A 19918-nucleotide genomic window follows, 5' to 3' on the forward strand; every position below is an offset into this window, starting at 1 on the left:
TGCGGCCTCTGCTGTGGGTTCTCCTCACCTGGAGGAAAAGACTCGGCGGCGGGTTTGGACCGACTCCCGGGCGTCCTCTCTGTGCTCCCCACAGGCCGGCGCCATGGGCCCTGCCGCTTCAGCCCTGATCCGCAGCCGTGGGTGAGGGGGCCACGGGGGTCACGGGAGGACGGCCCCCCAGAAAGGAGCAGGGCAGAATTTAGGGGCACCCCACTTGGGGACTTGAGGCTGAAGGGGCTCAGTTCTGAGGGCCCAGGGCCAGGAAGCTTCCAAGGGAGCGCTTCTCAGGTCTGATGGGGGATGTGTCTGGCCTGTGCCTGTGAAGTGACCACGGGCCTGGGCCTGAGTCCACCTCCATGCGGGGCAGGAGGACAGCACCTCCTCACAGGGTTCACAGGGTACAGGAGAAAGGCCCGTGTGGGGGGGCTTTATGCAGAGCCTCCCACATATTAAGTGCCCAGCGAGTGGATGCCAGCTGATTCCTAATGCAGAAACCAAACTCTCAGCCTCCGGACTATTCATGTTGATTCATATGTTTTATTTGTCCCGTTGATGTATATTTTTAAAAAATTTAAATTTAGTTGCCAATGCTTAAATAATTCAGTTTAACATAAACTTCTTCCAACCTCTCTGTAAGAACGGGCACCTGGCCACCTTTCCACGTGGCAACATTCCACTGGGCCTCTGGATGGAACGTGGGATCCCTGGTTTACCACAGTCCCCACCACTCCCTATTGTCCACCAGCCCCAAGTTTGGGGCTCCTGGTCCAGCCTCACCTCTGTGGGTCACTGCCCTCCGGTGGCGCCTGGTGCCCACTTGGCCTCCCTCGTGGCACCCTCTGACCCACAGCCCCACTATGTGGACCTCCTTGCTGGGGGGATCTTTGGTATAATTATATTGGATTTGGGCTGGCCAGTGATGGATCTGAAATTATTATCTCATATGGTGGAAAAAAGTTTAAGCTTTTAACTGCTGGCACCAGAAACCCACTGAGGGAGAGAAGCATCTTGTTTGAAGACTTTGGTGACCGTTGCTTAGGGTAGAGGTGGGAGCCCAGAGTTTGCAGGTGTCTGATGCCAGCATCCGGAGGGGACTTGCTTCCATGAGAAAAGGGGGAATTGGTTGTTTTGTTTCTGAAGAAGAGGCATAGAGAGGAGGAAAAGGAGAGAGAGTGAGAGAGAGATGACGACAAAGGACGGGGCGGGGTGAGGCCAGGTGGCCTCATGGCCAGGTCAGGGTGGCCAAAGCCCATTTTGGGAACAGTGATGTGCCTTCCAAGGTCTGTCACAGGTATGTCTCCTCTCCTCCCACCTGGGGTCTGTTCGCTGCTGCGTTGTTAGGACAAGGTTTTTTGTGGAACTTAGAACATTGATGTGAGAGTGGCCTGGACTGTCTGGCGGTCCGTCTGCGCCAGCAGCCAGGAGGGTGTTAGAACGGGACTCCCGGGACCTGGGGAAGTGCCCGGGGTGTCCAGAGATGGTGGCATTGGGGGTGGCTGGAGGAGATGTGGAAGTGGGATACACCATTTTGCTAGGAACTTGGTGGATAGAGAAGCCCCAGTCAATATCTGTCAAAACAAACATGGTCGCAGGTTTCCAGGATGAGACAGACTCGGGTGCTAAGAGGGAAACATCTCCGAGCCTGGGTAACGGCTGAGCCGCTGGTTTATTTTGAGCTACCGGTGGTTGGAATGCCCAGGGCCGGGGCCGCGATGACCCGGGGGGCCCCGGCTCAGGCTCGGGGCACGGAGACGGTGCACAGCAGGCCCGCCAGGAGAGCCAGGCCCAGCGCGGCCACGACGGCCAGCGCCGCGTCCCACCAGGGCCCCGTGTCGGCCCAGGTCGCCCGCAGGACCCAGCCGCAGCTGCCCAGCTCGGAGCCGCTGAGCTGCCCGAGCGCGCGGCCGGAGGCGGGGCCGGGGCCGCCACAGCGCACGCGCAGCAGCTCCGCGGGCGCGCGGTCCTCCAGCCAAAGGCGCAGGTACGTGACGCCGCAGTCGCAGCGCCAGGGGTTGTGCGCCACGTCGAGGCTCTGCAGCTGAGGCAGGTGGTCGAAGGCTCCCCGGGGCACTGAGCGCAGGCTGTTGTTGGCCAGCAGGAGGTGGCGCGTATGTGCCGGGAGGGCGGGCATCACCGCAAGTCCCCGGCCCCTGCAGTCCACCAGCAGCCCCATGGTGTCCAAGGCGCGGCAGGCGCACGCGGCGGGGCAGTCCTCGGAGGCCTCGGCGGCCGCCCAGATCAAGAGCAGGGCAGCCCAGATGGACATCGGGCAGGACGGGCTGCGGGGACAGTGGCCGTGAGGTCCTGGCGGCCTGCACCCGACCCAAGGGCTGGTGGGACCCGACCGGACAAGGGACCACTCACCTCCCTCTCCGGCCGGGCTGTCTCCTCCGTGAAATGGGTGCTGGGATCAAGGAAGTGAAGCGTGCGGGGTCCAGGCCGGTTGACCCTCCCCGGATGGTCAGCAGGCAGGACCGTGACGGCCGCTGCGGTGGGAGCACGGAGCGGGCTTAGTCCTTCCTTGGGAAGAGGAAGGACCCTCCCGTCCTCTGGCAGAGACCCAGCCTGTACTCCGCGGTGGGGGGAGCAGATGCCTGCTAAAGAATCCCAGGCCTGGCCCCGCCCCCGCCCCGAGGCCGGGGAGGGCCTCCCAGGCTGCTCCCAACACCCACCCTCAAGCCTTGGTCTGGCAGATGGTGTGCACGCCACAGACCACACCTCGGTCCACGGATTCCAAGTAGCTTGGCCCCAGCGGAGTGAACTCTCACAAGTGGTCTCTGGTGTGGAAGGCAGCTGGCTGAGGACGCTGACGGGGGCATAGGGAAGGGGACCCAGAAGGGGCTGAGCCTGGAAAGCTGTTGATCGAGGCTCATGCTTGGAGTTGGGAAATTGAGGCCCAGAGACGGAGAGTGACTTGTGCAGGGCTGCCCAGCGCTCCACGTCAGAGACCACACTGGCACTCAAGTCTCTGCTTTCTGCCTGGTCCAGTGCCCCTCCAGGACTCAGTGCGGGCTGTTTCCCCTCGCGAAGACAAGCATCCGATGAACGTTTGTTGAATAAACCAATGAATCTTGACTCAGCCAAGGACCTGGTGTCTCAGGGCGAACGCCTGCCCGTGCCCCCCGCCCCAAGGAGGGACAGAAGCTGGACTTGCCTGCTGGCCTCCTCTCTCCCTGCCCGGCCTGGTCCCACCGCCTCCCCTGCCAGGGGCCCACACAGTGGGAGGTGGTGTGGGGTGATGAGGGCCGCTTACCTTTCAGGCCTGCTGGCGGGGCGCCCCTTTCCCGGCCTGAGCTGTCCTGGCTGAGGCCACAGTGATCGCTCTGTGTGGGGCAGCCGATGGCAGCCCCTGCCCGAGCAGGAGGAAGGAAATGGTGAAAACGGCCTGGCTTATCCCTGTGTGCAGCCCCCAGAGGGCCTATCTCCAGAAGTGGGGGCCCTCGGGGTCCCAGGGACTTGCGCACAGAACCGCAGGTCAAGCCCAGTTTATGGAAGGGTACAGTGCCTCTCACTGCACCGCCAGTGCCCCATGATCCTCAGTGTGCGGGAGAACCAAGGGGGGCCCCGGTCCCAGAAGGTGTGCAAGGCTTCCAGGAGGAGGGTGCCGTTGCATCTTCAGCGCCTTTCAACACTTTCTGATCCTTCTTTTTGACGAAGAGCTGCATCAGTCTCAGGCTAGAAGTCAAGACCATAGTCGTATGTGCATTGTATTTATTTCTATAGCGACATTCTACTCTGGGGAGTGACATCAGCTTCCCATCTATGCTAGTGATATAAAGTTCTCTATAAAAGATAAATGTATCTTTAATTATATTTTAACGTTATAAAATATGAATTAAAATCAAGCTGAACAGTGAAATATTACAAAGAATTATATTGGGAAATTAAAACATTAATGTATGCTTTTTATTAGAAGTTATAAAAATGGCAGCAATATGAAATATTAACTTAGTCAATAAGGGATTTGCAGAGACGGCAAAAGTTGCACCCGTGGCGGGCTGGGGGGACTGAGGTGTGGGAACCCCTGGGGTATAGCAATGCTCTGGGAACAGGGAGAAGGGGTTCTAGCAACCAGAGGGGCCCAGGAGAGGAGCCCAGAGTGGGGCGCTGCTGAGGAGAGGGACCCCTGGCCATCCCCCATGGCTGTGGCCAGTGTCAGCCAAGGACGTGTCTCGGGCCCCCAGTCCGGATGGTTGTAAACCCTCTAAAACTCAGAGGGTTCGGGCTGGAGAGCGAAACTGAGGCCCAGAGCTGCCATGCTGCCAGCCGAGGGGACACTGGACCGTGACCAGGACCAGGTATCACCCCAGCAGGAGGGAGGGAGCCCGCACCCTCTCCAGCTGATCCTTGTTCTTAAAACAGGGTCGTTGCACCGGAGGTCACGGCGCTGGGCAGGAGAAATCAAAGTCAGGGGGCTGAGGGCGCTTTACCCCCGGCACCCCAGACCCACAGGCATGTTCCTCACGTTCAGGACAGGCAGCAGGTGTTGGCACTGCGACTCCCAGGCTGTTCCTGACCTGACCTCATCTGGTCGGGCCCACGCTCTCTCCTCCTCTGGGGCCTCTGAGGTTTCCTTCTTATTTTCAACACGTACAACTTAAAACCACAAAAAGCGACACAAATAAGAAATCGTTTTCATTGTGGAAAACCTGACCTCTGCAGATGAGCAGAAGAAGATGATAAAAATTGTCCTCGCCACAACAGTGAGAGGCCCGCGTACCACAAAAAAAAAAAAAAATTGTCCTCAACCCCAATATCCAGCAAGACTACCTTTTATTTCTGTCCTGTGAGTATTGTTTTCTTACCCAAACAGGGCCACACAGGGTCCACGGCCTTGGGGACCCTGCTTTCGCGCCTGTGGACACAGCCCCAGGTCACCAGCATTCACGTGGCTCCACTCTGCATGCATCTTCTACGTGGGGATCCTGGGCATGCAGGGCTCGCCTGCTCTCCTTATCTCCCCGCAACAGGCGTTTGTGGGGACGGGGCGGGGGGTAGCCTCTGGGCTTCCGGAGGGGACACCCGCTTCCAGGGCTGCCTGAGCTGGCCGGCCTGGCTGACCACACGGTTCCCCCGAGGGGAGGCTGAGGCATTCCTGCTCCGGCCTCTCGGGCTCCTTGCTAGGTCCCTCCCTGCCTCCCTCCCTCCCTGCCTGTGGAGGCCCCTCTCTCTGGCTCCTTCTGTCTGTAAACGTGCTCAGGCCTCCTTTATTCTGGAAAAATCCTATGTGCGTGTGCGTGTGTGTGTGTGTGTGCGCGCGTGCACACAGGCCTCCACGTCCTGCCTTCCCACCTGCTCCAGCGCAAGGGGTTCCTGCTCCTGTAGGAATCCCCAGGAACGGCCCCCACCATCCCACAGCCTGATCCCTGGATCCAGAGAATATGGTGCAACCTCAGGGCTGTGTTTCATGGGACGGCTAACCCCGAAAGAGGGAGGTTTTCCAGGAGGCCTGAGCTGAACGTGGGAGCCCTTAGACGCAGACAGCCTTCTGCGGCTGGTGCAGAAGAGGAAGCGAGAGACGCAGCACAAGGGGACTTTGTTGCGGTCTCCTTTTCGTTGGCGGGGCTTGGTTACAGCAGCAAGAGAAGATGAACACAAAGGCCGACTTTGCTCTTGAGCTCTGAACTCTGCCCCCTTCACCGGTTCAAGGTCATGGCTGCTGCAGTGAGCCCACTCCCACCGCCCTTCCTGCTTCACTGGACCCTTCCCATCAGATTACAGATGCCTAGAACACGGCGCTTCTGGAAAGCCCACCCCCTAAGTCCACATCTTCCTCCAAATGCCTCTGCTTTCTCTGCCTCTTCCACAGCATTTTGCAGGACCTAAAATTATGTTCTGTTTACATTTTGCGCGCAGTTATGAAATGTCTCCTCCCACTGGATGCGAACTTCAGAAGGGTAACCGCTGTTTAGGACACACCAGTGCCTGGCACAGAGCAGGTGTAACAAGCATCTGTCAGCCTTGGGGACCATGTCTCCGCTGGTTCCAGCCAATCCGCTTCTCTCTAGGACGGCTGTCTCCTGGGTGCCGGGCTCCGCCTCTGCTGACAGAGGTTTGACCTCATCTTCAGTGTCCTCAGGTTAAAATCAGCTCCTCAGCGGGGTCCTCCCTGGCCTCCTCTCCAGCCTGCCCTGTCATTGCCTTGTAACCGGAAGCTTCATAGCAGGCCATCCTCGTCCCCTCTCCCCACCACAGGCCGTTCTCTTTCTGGAGCCCACCCGCAAACTCCACCTGGCACTCTCCATCCTTTCAGATCCACCTAGGGCATGACCTCTTCCAGGAAGCTCTCCTGGACCGCTCCCCCAGTAGAGTAAGTGGTGCTGCTGTTTGCTGTGTGTCTGCCCACGAGCCCAACAGCTCCGGGGGACCATGGTGGCCACACGGGAAGTGTCCTGGGCGCTGTTCACAGAGCAGGTGCGACTGAAAGTTGGGCAGGGCTCTTAGGCGGTTTCAGGCGGTAAGTGCCTAAGAAATAATGAGAAACACAAGGGGCAGAGCCCCCTTTCCCCTGCCCTGACCTGGAATTGGAGGCTTAGTCCGTTCACGGTGTTATAAGGGAGGACGCTGAGGAGGACCTTTATCCTGCGGGCCCAGGACCCTTCACTATCCCCCCGAAGCACTTCTTCCTTCTCGCAGAAGCAGAAACCCTGCTTGTGAGTCTGAGGGCGATCATCACCTAGACACATCACACCTGTAACCTGCCCCCACGGGTTCGCTGGAACCCTTGCACCTCCTCCAGGCCGCCTGGAGCCTAAAAAAGATGTTTCCCTGAGTTGTTTCGCAGGAACTTGGAGTCATCTGTGTCCAGTTTGAGCTCGAGCCGGTTAAGACTGGTTAGGACCACCGACCCTCCAACTGGGCCTGCGCGAGTGTCCGCTCCCTGAACTTTGACATCAGAGGCTCCGAACTCCACCCTCCGAAGATGTTAATGAGGCCTTTTTCTGAGCATGCGTCCCATGAAGAAGCCTGGAGCGGAAGGATCGCTCCGCACCTTTTTCTTCTGTCCAATCACCGTTCCCTCCTCCGCAGCCTCAGCTTTATCCCATAGATACCCCAGCCCCTCGCCTTCCGGGAGGGGGATTTGAGGTTTGCTCTCCCGTCTTCTCCCTTGGCGGCTCGTGAATAAGCCCTCTCTCTGCTGCAAACCTGGCGTCTCAGCGCACGTGGGCGACACTAAGTCTTTGCAGACACGCGCCTCCATCAACAGGGCTGTGTGGGGCTGGGCTGCGGGGCTACGCCTGGCTCCCGAGCCCGGTGTGCTTCGCGCCAGCTCTGTGGTCTGGGAGAGTCTCAGCCTGCCTCTGCCTCAGTTTGCTCGTCTGTAAAGTGGGGAGAATGAAGCGTGAGGCTTGAGCGCGGCCGGCGTTGATCGAGGGCTGCTGGGAGTCGGCTTCCTCAGGCGCAGGGGTGGCCTGAAGCCCCTGCGCTGCCCCCGGAGTCGGAGGGCTTCCGTGTCGGGACGCGGCCTGTAGCCCTGACACGGGCCTCCCCGCGCTGGTCTCCTCAGGCTCAGCAAACACACCTGGTCGGAAGCGAACAACGTCGCCGCATCTTCCGTGAACTTACGTCGTGCTTCCGCCTCTGCAGGGCAGGTAAGGCTGCTGTCTCCGCTAACGTAGAACACACACTTTCCTTCTTAAGGTCATTTACGTAACTTTAAAAAGTGAGCCGATTCTAGGGAAATTGTAGAGTTGGTAGGAGCGCAGGTGGTGGGGGGACATGGCTCATCCCCAAGGAGGGGACTGAAGCGAGTCAAAACCTCACCCACAACGCCCCAACCTGCTTTGAGCGTTTGGACCCTCTCACCTTCACTCCGAGCCGTCGCCACCTGGTGGTGAGAGTGTGAAACTACAAGATGTTTTCATGGCCGGGGTCGGGGAGGGTGGGAGGGGGGAGGCAATTCCAGGCCAACAGAACGATTTTGTTGCCAGAAGGTGAGAGAGGACAGTAGTTAGAATTTCCTAGAAAACACGTTTAATGAGTTGCAGACCATTTGAACAACCCCAAAGAAGCCTCTCTAGAAAAAGGCAAAAGGAGAGTGGTGGACGGGGAGGCTGTTCACAAATATCCCATTCTCCTCCTCTTCCAGAAACACGGCAGGGTTCGTGCCCCGCCCCTGCCCCTCCCCTCCTCTGCCCACCCAGGGCCAGCTGCAGGCCCTGCCACCAGTGCAGCTGCCTAGGGCCCACTCGGAAAGGCCCTGGATTTGGGGTTTGGTGCTCTGCGGCCACTGTCCCGAAATTCATAATCATTGTACCTTTGCGTTGTCCTGTCGGTGAAGTCCAGTGGGACAGTGGCGCATGCACCGGGCACTTGGAGCCTCGGCTGCACAGTCTCCGCTTCCTGTCACCTGCCCGACTCCTGGCTGCCTGCCCCCCTGGCCCCCCAGGCCCCCAGGATGCCCTTGCCCAGGGTGTGTTGCGTCAGTCTGCGGCTGGTGGCAGGGGGATCCATCAGGCCTGCGTCTTCCCCCAGTATCTCCGTGCCCTTGAGAGCTCCTTCAGCCGGCTCTGTGTCCGGCGTGCGGGGAGCAGGGTTGGTCCTCCTTCTAACCTGCTGGTTATTACTGTCAGGCCTCCGAAGGTTACTAATATACCTAAACACCTGCCGGAACACTCCCAAATCACCCTGTGTGCTGAGGAAGCATGGTTTTTCACTAGGAAATGTATTTGTTATCTCTTGCTGCTGCATAACACATCATTCCCCAAACTAGCAGCTTAAAACAGTAACACGCATTCCTTTATGAGCTCAGTTCCTGTGGGTCAAGCCCTAGGGAGTGGCTTAGCTGGGCAGGTCTGGTTCTGGATACTGCAGTCAGGACCTCAGCTGGGGCTACGCTCATCTAAAGACCTGACCTGGGCTGGAGGACACGCTTCTGAGATGTGAGCTGGGCCGTTGGCTGGAGGCCTTGGTTCCTTGCTGGCTATTGACAGAGGATGCTGATGTCCTATCACATGGTCTTTTCCACAGGGCGCCTGGGTACCTTCTTGACATGGGGAGCGAGGAGGCTGCCCAGGCTTTTCAGGCCCTGGTGTCCGAGAGCACCCCAGCAATTCCACCGTTCTCTGTTAGAAGTGAGTCACGGGACTTCCCTGGTGGCGCAGTGGTAAAGAATCCGCCTGCCAATGCAGGGGCCACGGGTTCGAGCCCTGGTCCGGGAAGATCCCACGTGCCGCGGAGCAACTAAGCTTGTGCGTCACAACTACTGAGCCTGCGCTCTAGAGCCCGCGAGCCATAAATACTGAGCCTGCGTGCCACAACTACTGAAGCCCGTGTGCCTAGAGCCTGTGCTCTGCAACAAGAGAAGCCACCGCAGTGAGAAGCCCGTGCAATGCAACAAAGAGTAGCCCCCGCTCGCCACAACTAGAGAAAGCCCATGCGCAGCAACGAAGACCCAATGCAGCCAAAAATAAATAAAACAAATTAAAAAAAAAAAAAAGAAGTGAGTTGCTAAGTCTAGCTCACACTCAAAGGGAAGAGAATTCGGCTTTATATCTCAAAGGAGACTTTGTAGACAGTTTAACAGGAAATTTTCAAATTCAGATATCAATCGTTGCAAGGCCTCTGTCAGGAAAACTCTGCAGCTTTATTGAGAGGCCCTGTGAAGGGATAATTGGTTAATGGAGCTCCCAGGAGCCTCAAGTGACAGGAAACTTCCAGGTCCAGGTTGTGACTGATTTTCAGGCCCTGTTTTTGGTGAGAGTTTCTCAGGAATTGTGCACTTTGCTGCTTCTGACGGAAGGAAGCCCTGTTTCCCATGATGTCAGCGCCCCGGGCTCCACATTTCTCCCCTGGAGACGTCACCCCAGTCTTCAGCTCAGCAAAGGTGGGCCCCACCTTTCTGTGAAACTGTGCCCTTTGACTCCCTTTCCTGTCAGTGACCTCAGACCTCGGTGCCCAGTGAAGGCCCTGCCTGTTTATCGTGGTGACAGGGTGGTTAAGTGGTCATGAGTGTGGGCTTGGGTCGGCCAGCCCGGGGCCTGAATCCTGGCTTGATGGCTGGGCTGCATGGCCATGGGCATGGCCCCAAATCAGCATCCTCGTCAGTCAGGGTGGAGGTGGGAGGAAACCCCACGCCTGGCTTCTGTCGGTCACAGACCCAGGCCTTTCTCCAGACAAGTCCGTGGTCTTCTCAGGATCTGTTGCCCTGAGGCCTTGGTCCAGGCTTCGCTGGGCTGGGAGCAGCCACCTGACCTTGGGCCAGGGCAGAGCATTGGACAGGTGCTTAGGTCACGTCCAAGTTCAAGGTCTGGGATTGAGGGGGTCCCAGCCTCTCCCCGCTGGGTAAAAGGGAAGGTCACCAGGCTGCAGGCCGGCAAGGCTAAGGGTCCAGGAGGCACCTGACGCCAGGGCTGACTCTGCCGAAAGGTGGCTGAGGGACCTCCTGTGCCCATTCTCCCTTTCTCCTTTTTTGAATAGACAGTACTTTTTAGATCAGTTTTAGGTTGACAGCAAAACTGAGTGGAAAGTACGGAGTTCCCCTTTATCCCCACAGACTCCCCCACTAATGTGGTGCATTCGTTACACCTGATGAACTTACAGCATCACCCAGAATCCATAGTTTACATGAGGGTTCATGCTTGGGGTTGTACCTTCTATGGACTTTATCCAATGTATATCTGGCATTATTGTATCATATAGCATATTTTTGCTGCCCTAAATTCCTCTGTGCCTCACCTGTTTATCCCTCCCTCCTCACCCAGCCCTTGGCAACCACTGATCTTTTCACTGTCTCCATAGTTTTTCCATTTCCAGAATGTTATATAGTTGGAATCCTACAGTTTGTAACCTTTTTACATGGGCTTCTTTCACATAATAATATGCACTTACGGTTCCTCTGTGTCCTTTCACGGCTTGATAGTTCATTTCTTTCCAGCACTGAATAATATTCCATTGTCTGAATGGACCACAGTTTATTTATTCATCACCTACTGAAGGACATCTTGGTCACTTCCGAGATTTGGCAACTCTGAATAAAGCTGCTGTAAACATCTGTGTGCAGGTTTTCGTGTGGGCATGGCTTTTCAGCTGATTTGGGTAAATGCTAAGGAGCACAATTGCTGGATCATGTGGTAAGAATATGTTTAGTTTTTAAGAATTTGCCAAACTGTCTTCCAAAGTGGTTCTACGGCTTGTGGCTTTTCTACCAGCAAACTGGCATTCCATCAGCAACGAGGGCATGAGAGTTCCTGTTGCTCCACGTCCTTGTCAGCACTTGGTGCTGTCAATGTTTTGGATTTTGACCATCCCAACAGGCGTGCAGTGGTAGCTCATTGTTTTAATTTGCATTTCCCTGATGACATATGTCGAACATCTCTTCATTTGCATATTTGCCATCTCTGTATCTTCTTTGGTGGTTTGTCTGTTCAGGGTTTTGCCCATTAAAAAAAAAATCAGGTTGTTTTCTTATTATTGAGTTTAAGAGTTCTTTGTATATTTTGGATAATAGTCCTTTATCACATGTGTCTTTTGCGAATATTTTCCCCCAGTCTGTGGCTTGTCTTGTGGCTTATTCTCTTGACAGTGTCTTTCTCAGAGCAGAAGTTTTTAATTTTAACAAAGTCCAGCTTATCAGCCATTTTTGATGGATCACGCCTTTGTTGTATTTAAAAAATCATAGCCATACTCGCGGTCATCTAGATTTTCTCCTGTGTTGTATTCTAGGGGTTTTAAAGTTTTGCATTTTACATTTAGATCTATGATCCACTTTGAGTTAATTTTTATGAAGGGTGTAAGGTCTGTGTCTAATTTTTAAAAAATTATTGGAGTATAGTGGATTTACAGTGTTGTGTTAGTTTCAGGTGTACAGCAAAGTGAATCTGTTATACATACATATATATCCACTCTTTTTTAGAGTCTTTTCCCATATAGGCCATTACAGAGTATTGAGTAGAGTTCTCTGTGCCATACAGTAGGTTCCTATTAGATATCTATTTTATATATAGTAGTGTGTATATTGTCAGTCCCAATCTCCCATTTTATCCCTACCCCGCCTTACCCTCTGGTAAGCATAATTGACATCTGTAACTCTATTTCTGTTATGTAGATAAGTTCATTTGTACCATTTTTTTTTAGATTCCACATATAAGGGGTATCACATGACATTTGTCTTTCTCTGTCTGACTTACTTAACTCAGTATGACAATCTCTAGGTCCATCCGTGTTGCTGCAAGTGGCATTATTTCGGTCTTTTTTATGGCTGAGTAATATTCCATGGTATACATGTACCACATCTTCTGTATCCATTCCTCTGTTGACGGACACTTAGGTTGTTTCCATGTCTTGGGTATTGCAAATAGTACGGCAGTGAACATTGGGGTGCATGTATCTTTCCGAATTATGGTTTTCTCTGTATATATGCCCAGGAGTGGGATTACTGGATCATATGGTAGTTCTGTTTTTAGTTTTCTGAGGAACCTCCATACTGGTTTCCATAGTGGCTGCACCAATTTACATTCCCACCAACAGTGTAGGAGGGTTCCCTTTTCTCCACACCCTCTCCAGCAGTTGTTATTTGTAGAATTTTCTTTAAAAATTTATTTTTATTTTTGGCTGTGTTGGGTCTTCGTTTCTGTGCGAGCGCTTTCTCTAGTTGTGGCAACCGGGGGCCACTCTTCATCGTGGTGCGTGGGCCTCTCACTATCTTGCCCTCTCTTGTTGTGGAGCACAGGCTCCAGACGCGCAGGCTCAGTAGTTGTGCCTCACAGGCCTAGTTGTTCCACGGCATGTGGGATCTTCCCAGACCGGGGCTTGAACCTGTGTCCCCTGCATTAGCAGGCAGACCCTCAACCACTGTGCCACCAGGGAAGCCCCCTATTTGTAGACTTTTTAATGATGGCCATTCTGACCAGTGTGAGGCAGTACAAGTCCACACTGTCTTGATGACTGTAGTTTTGTAGTAAGTCTTGAAGTCTGATACTGCCAGTCTTTCAAGTTTGTTCTTCTGTTTCAATATTGAGTTGGCAACTCTGGGTCTTTGGCCTCTCCATATAAACTTTAGAATCAGATGGTCAATACCCACAAAATAACTTGCTGGAATTTTGATCAGAAATGCATTGAATGGAGAGATCAACTTGAAGAACTGACATCTTGATAATATTGAGTCTTCCTGTCCATGAACATGGAATATACCTCCATTTATTTCATTTTAAAAAATAAATTTATTTATTTTATTATTTTATTTTATTTATTTTTTGTTTAGTTTTGGCTGCGTTGGGTCTTTGTTGCTGCATGGGGGCTACTCTTCGTTGCGGTGCACGGGCCCCAGGTGCGTGGGCTTCTGTAGTTGTGGCACGTGGGCTCAGTAGTTGTGGCTCACGAGGTCTAGAGCACAGGCTCAGTAGTTGTGGCGCACAGGCTTAGTTGCTTCGCAGCACGTGGGATCCTCCCAGACCAGGGATCGAACCTGTGTCCCCTGCATTGGCAGGTGGATTCTTAACCACTGTGCCACCAGGGAAGCCCTCCATTTATTTCTTTAATTTATTTTATTGGAGTTCTCTAATTTTCCTCATATAGATCTTGTACACATTTGTTAGATTCATATCTAAGTATTTCATTTTTGAGGGTGCTAATGTAAATGGCATTGTGTTTTGATTTCAAATTTCACTTGTTTGTTGCTGGTATTAGAAAAACACTTGACTTTTGTATATTAACCTTGTATCCTGCAATCTTACTATAGTTGCTTTTTAATTCCCTTTTTCATTGATTTTTTTGGATTTCTATGTAGATGACCATGTCATCTGCAAATGAAGGCAGTTTTGTTTCTTCCTTCCTAATCTTTATTGCCTTTTGCCTTAGTCACAAGATACTATACACTGGGGGGCTTAAACAACAAGTATATTTATTTCTCACATTTCTGGAGGATGGGAGTCTGACATCAGGGTGCCAGCACGGTCAGGTTTTTGGCTGGGCCCTCCTCCTGGTTTACAGATGGCCCCTTTTCTCATCGTAGCCTCACATGATGGAGACACAGAGAGAGGAAGCGTGTTCCATGTCCGTTCTCATAAGGGCACTAATCATCCTGAGGGCTGCACCCTTGTGACCTAATCATCTCCCAAAGGTCTCATCTTCCAATACCATCACTTTGGAGATGAGGGTTTCAACATGTGTTGGGATACAGATATTCAGTCCATAGCACCTTTTATTTCTTTTTCTTGTCTTTTGCATTAGCTAGGACTTCCAGTAAGATGTGGAAGATGAATGCTGAGAGGGACATCTTGCCTTGTTCCTGGTCTTAGTGGGAATGTCTAGTTTCTCACCGTTAAATGTGATGTTCACTGTAGGTTTTCTGTAGATGTTCTTTATCAAACTGAGGAGGTTCCCCTCTATTCCTAGTTTGCTGACAGTTGTTTTTTTAAAATCATTAATGGATGTTGGATTTTTTTTCAAATGCCTTTTCTGCATCTATGGATATGACCATGTGATTTTTCTTCATCCTGTTGATGTGATGGATTACATTAGTTGATTATTGGATGTTGAAACAGCCTTGCATACCTGGGATAAATCCCCCTCGTTCGTGGTGTATAATTCTTTTTATACAGTGTTGGATTCAACTTGCTAATAGTTTGTTGACGATTTTTCTGTCTGTGTTCATGAGACATACCGTCTTCAGTTTTCTTTTTTTTTGGCTGCACCGTGTGGCTTGCGGGATCTTAGTTCCCCGACCAAGGATTGAACCTGCACCACAGCAGTGAATGCGCTGAGTCCTAACCACTGGACCTCCAGGGAATTCCCCAGTTTTCTTTTCTTATAATGTCTTTGTACAGTTTTGGTATTAGGGTAATGCTGGCCTCATAGAGTGAGTTAGGAAGTATTCCCTCTGCTTCTATTTTCTGCGAGGGATTGTAAAGCATTGGGAAATTTTCTTCCTTAAATGTTTGGTAGAATTTACCAGTGAACCCACCTGGGCCTGTACTTTCTCTTTTGGAAGGTTATTAGGTATTAATTCAATTACTTAATAGATATAAGTCTATTCAGATTTCTTCTTGTGTGAGTTTCGGCTATTCAGGGTCTTTTGTATTTCCATACAAATGAAAAAAATTTTCTAGTTTTGTGAAAAATGCCATTGGTAATTTGATAGAGATTGCATTTTAACAATATTCTTCAGTCATTTTAACAATATTCTTCCAACCATGAACACGGTAAACCTTTTCCATCTGTTTCTGTTGTCTTTGATTTCTTTCATCGGTGTCTTACGGTTTTTTGAGTACACGCCTTTTGCCTCCTTAGTTAGATTTACTCCTAGGTGTTTTCTTCTTCTTCTTCTTCTTTTGCTGCACTGTGTGGCTTGTGGGATCTCAGTTCCCCAACCAGCAATTGATCCCAGGCCACAGCGGTGAAAGCCCAGAATCCTAACCACTAGGCCACCAGTGAACTCCCTATTTTATTCTTTTTGATGTGATTGTAAATGGAATTGTTTGCTTAATTTCTCTTTCTGATAGTTCATTGTTAGTGTATAGAAATGTCATAGATTTCTGTACATTAACTTTGTATCTACGAATTTACCAAATTCATCGAGCTCTAGTAGTTTTTTTGGTGGCATCTTTAGGATTTTCTGTGTATAGCATCATGTCATCTGCAAACTGTGACAATTTTACCCTTCCTTTCCAGTTTGGATTCCTTTTATTTCTTTTTCTTGTCTGATTGCTGTGGCTAGGTCTTCCAGTACTATGTTAAATAAAAGTGGTAGAGTGGATATCCCTGATCTCAGAGGAAATGCTTTCACCTTTTCACCATTGAGTATATTAGCTGCGGGCTTATCATATATGGCCTTTATTATGTTGAGGTATATTCCCTCTATATCTACTTTCTGGAGAGTTTTTTTTTTTATCATAAAAGGTTGTTGAATTTTGTCAAAAGCTTTTTCTGCATCTATTGAGATGATCATATGATTTTTTAAAAATTAATTAATTAATTTTGGCTGCATTGGGTCTTAATTGCTGCGCATGGGCTTTCTCTAGTTGTGGTGAGCAGGGGCAACTCTTCATTGCAGTGTGCAGGTTTCTCTTGTTGTGGAGCACGGGCTCTAGGTGCACAGGCTTCAGTAGTTGTGGCACATGGGCTCAGTAGTTGTGGCTTTCAGGCTCCAGAGCACAGGCTCAGCAGTTGTGGCGCACGGGCCCAGTTGCTCTGCAGCATGTGGGATCTTCCCGGACCAGGGCTCGAACCCATGTCCCCTGTATTGGCAGGCGGATTCTTAACCACTGCACCACCAGGAAAGTCCAATCATACGATTTTTTTATTCTGCAGTTTGTTAATGTGATGTATCACGTTGATATTTTTGTGTGTGGATATTGAAATATCCTTATTACATCCCTGGGATAAATTCCACCTGATCACTGTGTATGATCCTTTAAATGTATTGTTGGATTTGGTTTGCTAATATTTTGTTGAGGATTTTTTCATCTATGTTCATCAGTGATACTGGCCTATAATTGTCTTTTCTGTGTGTGTGTGTGTGTGTGTGTGTGTGTGTGTGTGTGTTATCTTTGTCTGGTTTTGGTATCAGGGTGATGCTGGCCTCATACAGTGAATTTGGAAGCATTCCTTCCTCAGCAATTTTTTGGAATAGTTTGAGGATAGGTGTTTAACTCTTCTCTATATGTTTGGTAGAATTCACCTGTGAAGCCATCTGGCCCTGGACTTTTGTTGGGAGTTTTTTTTCTTTTAATTACTGATTCAGTTTGAGATTTCAGCACTGGTAATTAGTCTGTTCATTTTCTCTATTTCTTCCTGGTTCAGCCTTGGGAGGTTGTACATTTCTAGGAATTTGTCCATTTTTTTCTAGCTTGTCCATTTTATTGGTGTATGGTTGTTTGTAGTAATATCTTATTCTCCTTTGTACTTCTATGGTGTAGGTTGTAACTTCTCCTTTTTCATTTCTGATTTTATTGATTTGGGCCCTCTTTTTTCCTTGATAAGTCTGGCTAAAGGTTTATTGGTATTTATCTTTTCAAAGAACGAGCTCTTAGTTTCATTGATTTTTTTTTCAGTCTCATTTATTTCCACTCTGATCTTTACGATTTCTTTCTAACTTTAGGTTTTGTTCTCCTTTTTCTAGTTCCTCTAGGTATAAAGTTAGGATGGTTGGTTTGAGATTTTTTTTTTTCCTAAGATAGGCTTTTATTGCTATAAACTTCCCTCTCTGAATTGCTTTTGCTGTGTTCCGTAGATTTTTTTTTGAACAGCTTTATTGGAGTATAATTGTGTTCCATAGATTTTGTGGCGGGGGTCGTTGTGTTTTCATTTGTCTCCAAGTATTTTTTATTTCTTCTTTGACTTTCTTTTTCAGTGATTCATTGGTTGTTTAGTAGCATATTGTTTAGCCTCCACATGTTCGTGTTTTATTGCAGTTTTTCCCCTTGTAGTTGATTTCTTAGCTTTTGTGGTCAGAAAAGATGCGTGATACAACTTCAGGTTTTTTAAATTTGATGAGGTTTGTTTTGTGGCCTAGCAAGTAATCTATCAGGGAGAATGTTCTATGTGTACTTGATAAGAAGTATATTCTGATGTTTTTGTATGGAATGATCTACACATTCTCTTAAGTCCATCTGTTCTAATGTGTCATTTAAGGCTAGTGTTTCCTTATTGATTTTTTTCTGTCTGGATGATCTGTCCATTGATGTAAGTGGGGTGTCAAAATTCCCTACTATTACTCTGTTACTGTCAATTTCTCTGTTTATGTCTGTTAATATTTGCTTTATGTATTTAGGTACTCCTATGTTGGGTGCATATTTACAGTTGTTATATCTTCTTGGATTGATCCCCTGATCCTTATGTAATGTCCTTTTCTGTCTCTTGTTGCAGTCTTTGTTTTAAAGTCTATTTTGTCTGATGTAAGTATTGCTATCCTAACTTTCTTTTGATTTCCATTTGCATGGAATGTCTTTTTTCATTCCCTCACTTTCAGTCTGTGTGTCTCTTTAGATCTGAAGTGAGTCCCTTGTAGGCAGCATATATACGTTTTTATATCCATTCAGCCACTCTGTCTTTTGATTGGAGCATTTAGTTCATTTACATTTGAAGTAATTTTTGATAGGCATGTAATTATTGACACTTTGTTTAATTGTTTTGGGGTTTTTGTTCCCTCATTCTTCTCTTCCCTTATGACACGATGACTATCTTTAGATTGTATTTAGATTCCTTACTCTTTTTGTGCGTGTATCTATTATAGATTTTTCGTTTGAGGTTACCATGAGGTTTATATATAGCAATCTATATATGTGTGATTATTATAAGTTGCTGACCTTTTAATTTCAAACAAACTTTAACATCCCTGCATTTGTACTCCCCTCCCCTCATAATTACTGTGATTTTTTTTTTTTTTTTTGGCCTTGCTGCATGGCACGCGGGATCTTAGTTCCCTGACCAGGGGTGGAGCTTGTGCCCCCTGTCTTGGAAGCGCGGAGTCTTAACCACTGGACCACCAGAGAACTCCCACTGTGATATTTTTGACATCACCTTTTCTGTGTTTTTGTGTATCCCTTAACTGCTTACTGTGGATATAGATTTGACTACTTTTGTCTTTTAACCTTCCTACTAGCTTTGTATGTGGTTGGTTTACTACCTTTAGTGTGTATTTGCTTTACCAATGAGTTTTTTCCTTTCCTAATTTTCATGTTTATAGTTGTGGCCTCTTCTTTTTTGCTTAGAGAAGTCTCTTGAACATTTCTTGTAAAGCTGGTTGGGTGCTGCTGTAAAACTTTTGATCTCTCCCTCAAATCTGAATGAGAGTCTTGCCAGGTAAAGTATTCTTGGTTGTAGGTTTTTCCCTTTCATCACTTTAAATATATTGTGCCACTCCCTTCTGGCCTGCAGAGTTTCTGCTGAGAAGTCAGCTGATAGCCTTATGGGAGTTCCCTTGTGTGTAACTTGTTGCTTTTCCTTGCTGTTTTTAATGTTCTCTCTTTATCTTTAATTTTTGCCATTTTAATTAGAATGTGTCTTGGTGTGGTCCTTTTTGGGGTTGCTCTTGTTGCAATTCTCTGTGATTCCTGGACCTGAATGTCTGTTTCCTTTTCCAGGTTAGGGAAGTTTTCAGCTACAGTGTCTTCAAATAAATTCTCTGTCCCTTTTTCTTTCTCTTTTCCTTCTAGGACGCCTATAATGCTAATGTGAGTACACTTGATGTTATCCCAGAGGTCTCTTAAACCGTTTTCATTTCTGTTCTTTTTTCTCTTCAGCTTCAGTGATTTCCACTACTCTCCTCCAATTCGCTGATCTGTTCCTCTGTATCATGTAATCTACTGTTGATTCCTTCCACTGTATGTTTTTCATTTCATTTATTGTATTCTTCATCTCTGTTTGGTGGTTCTTTATATTTTCTAACTCTTTGTTAAAAACTTCTAACTTCTCACTCTGTTCATCTATTCTCCTCCTGAGTTCTTTGATTATCTTTATGATCATTACCTTGAATTCTTTCTTGGGGAGATTACCTATCTCCGCTTCACTTAACTCTTCTGGGGTTTTATGTTATTCCTTCATTTGGAACACATTCCTCTGTCACCTCATTTTGCCTAATTTGCTATTTTTATTTCTGTGTATCTGGTAGGTTGGTTACATTACCCAGCTTTGGAGAAGCAGCCTTTTGTAGGAGATGTCCTATGTGTCCCAGCAGTGCACTCTCCTCCAGCCAGGCTATATGCCATAGGGTGCCCACTATGTGGACTGCATAGGTCCTTCTGTTGTGTCAGGCTGACTACTGTGGGTGGTCTGGTGGGCGTGGCTGGCCCTGGTCCAGTTGGTTGCCTTTTTTCTTTTAGTAATATTAGCATTAGCTGGATACGTGGTTTCCCAGCTATAGATGATATTTCCCAGCATCCCTTTCAGCTAGGTATGGCCAATGGGATGAGAGTAGAGGAGATGTGAGCCAGAGTGCCTGACCCTTCCCTTCCTCTCCCCTCCTTCCTGTGGAGGGCAG

General features: G+C 49.2%; 1 protein-coding gene and 1 long non-coding RNA gene across 4 annotated transcripts in view; one reads left to right on the forward strand and one right to left on the reverse strand.

The window, feature by feature from the left end:
• Nucleotides 1–1642: 1642 nt before the first annotated feature.
• GP9 (glycoprotein IX platelet) lies at nucleotides 1643–3315 on the reverse strand. 2 transcript variants are annotated; one of them, XM_027098484.1, is made up of 3 exons: nucleotides 3254–3315; nucleotides 2365–2486; nucleotides 1643–2279 (listed from the first exon to the last, which is right to left on the reverse strand). In XM_027098484.1, the coding sequence occupies exon 3, from the start codon at nucleotides 2264–2266 to the stop codon at nucleotides 1733–1735; it is 534 nt and encodes a 177-aa protein (XP_026954285.1). In that variant the 5' UTR covers nucleotides 2267–2279; nucleotides 2365–2486; nucleotides 3254–3315; the 3' UTR covers nucleotides 1643–1732. The 2 variants fall into 2 exon arrangements, with proteins under 2 accessions (XP_026954285.1, XP_026954284.1); XM_027098483.1 differs by lacking the exon at nucleotides 3254–3315 and adding an exon at nucleotides 2673–2845.
• Nucleotides 3316–7075: 3760 nt separating this feature from the next.
• Nucleotides 7076–19918, forward strand: part of LOC113615737 (uncharacterized) — a 38514-nt gene continuing 25671 nt past the window's right edge. For both annotated transcript variants that reach the window (XR_003431105.1, XR_003431108.1), the window contains exon 1: nucleotides 7076–7592. This is a non-coding gene — a long non-coding RNA (uncharacterized LOC113615737). The remainder of the gene's footprint in view (nucleotides 7593–19918) is intronic.

Source organism: Aethalodelphis obliquidens, unplaced genomic scaffold, assembly GCF_003676395.1.
Source record: "Aethalodelphis obliquidens isolate GAN/ISIS:26980383/991018 unplaced genomic scaffold, ASM367639v1 scaffold123, whole genome shotgun sequence".
Classification (NCBI taxonomy): Eukaryota; Metazoa; Chordata; class Mammalia; order Artiodactyla; family Delphinidae; genus Aethalodelphis; species Aethalodelphis obliquidens.

What these genes read in the sequence shown, in the direction of transcription:
- GP9 (XM_027098483.1), bottom strand. Translation starts at nt 2,819, where the DNA reads ATGCCCCCGTCAGCGTCCTCAGCCAGCTGCCTTCCACACCAGAGACCA. An exon ending in TGCCAGACCAAGGCTTGAGG is followed by an intron (nt 2,487 to 2,672) that starts GTGGGTGTTGGG and finishes CTCCCACCGCAG; the next exon opens with CGGCCGTCACGGTCCTGCCT. An exon ending in CAGCCCGGCCGGAGAGGGAG is followed by an intron (nt 2,280 to 2,364) that starts GTGAGTGGTCCC and finishes CTGTCCCCGCAG; the next exon opens with CCCGTCCTGCCCGATGTCCA.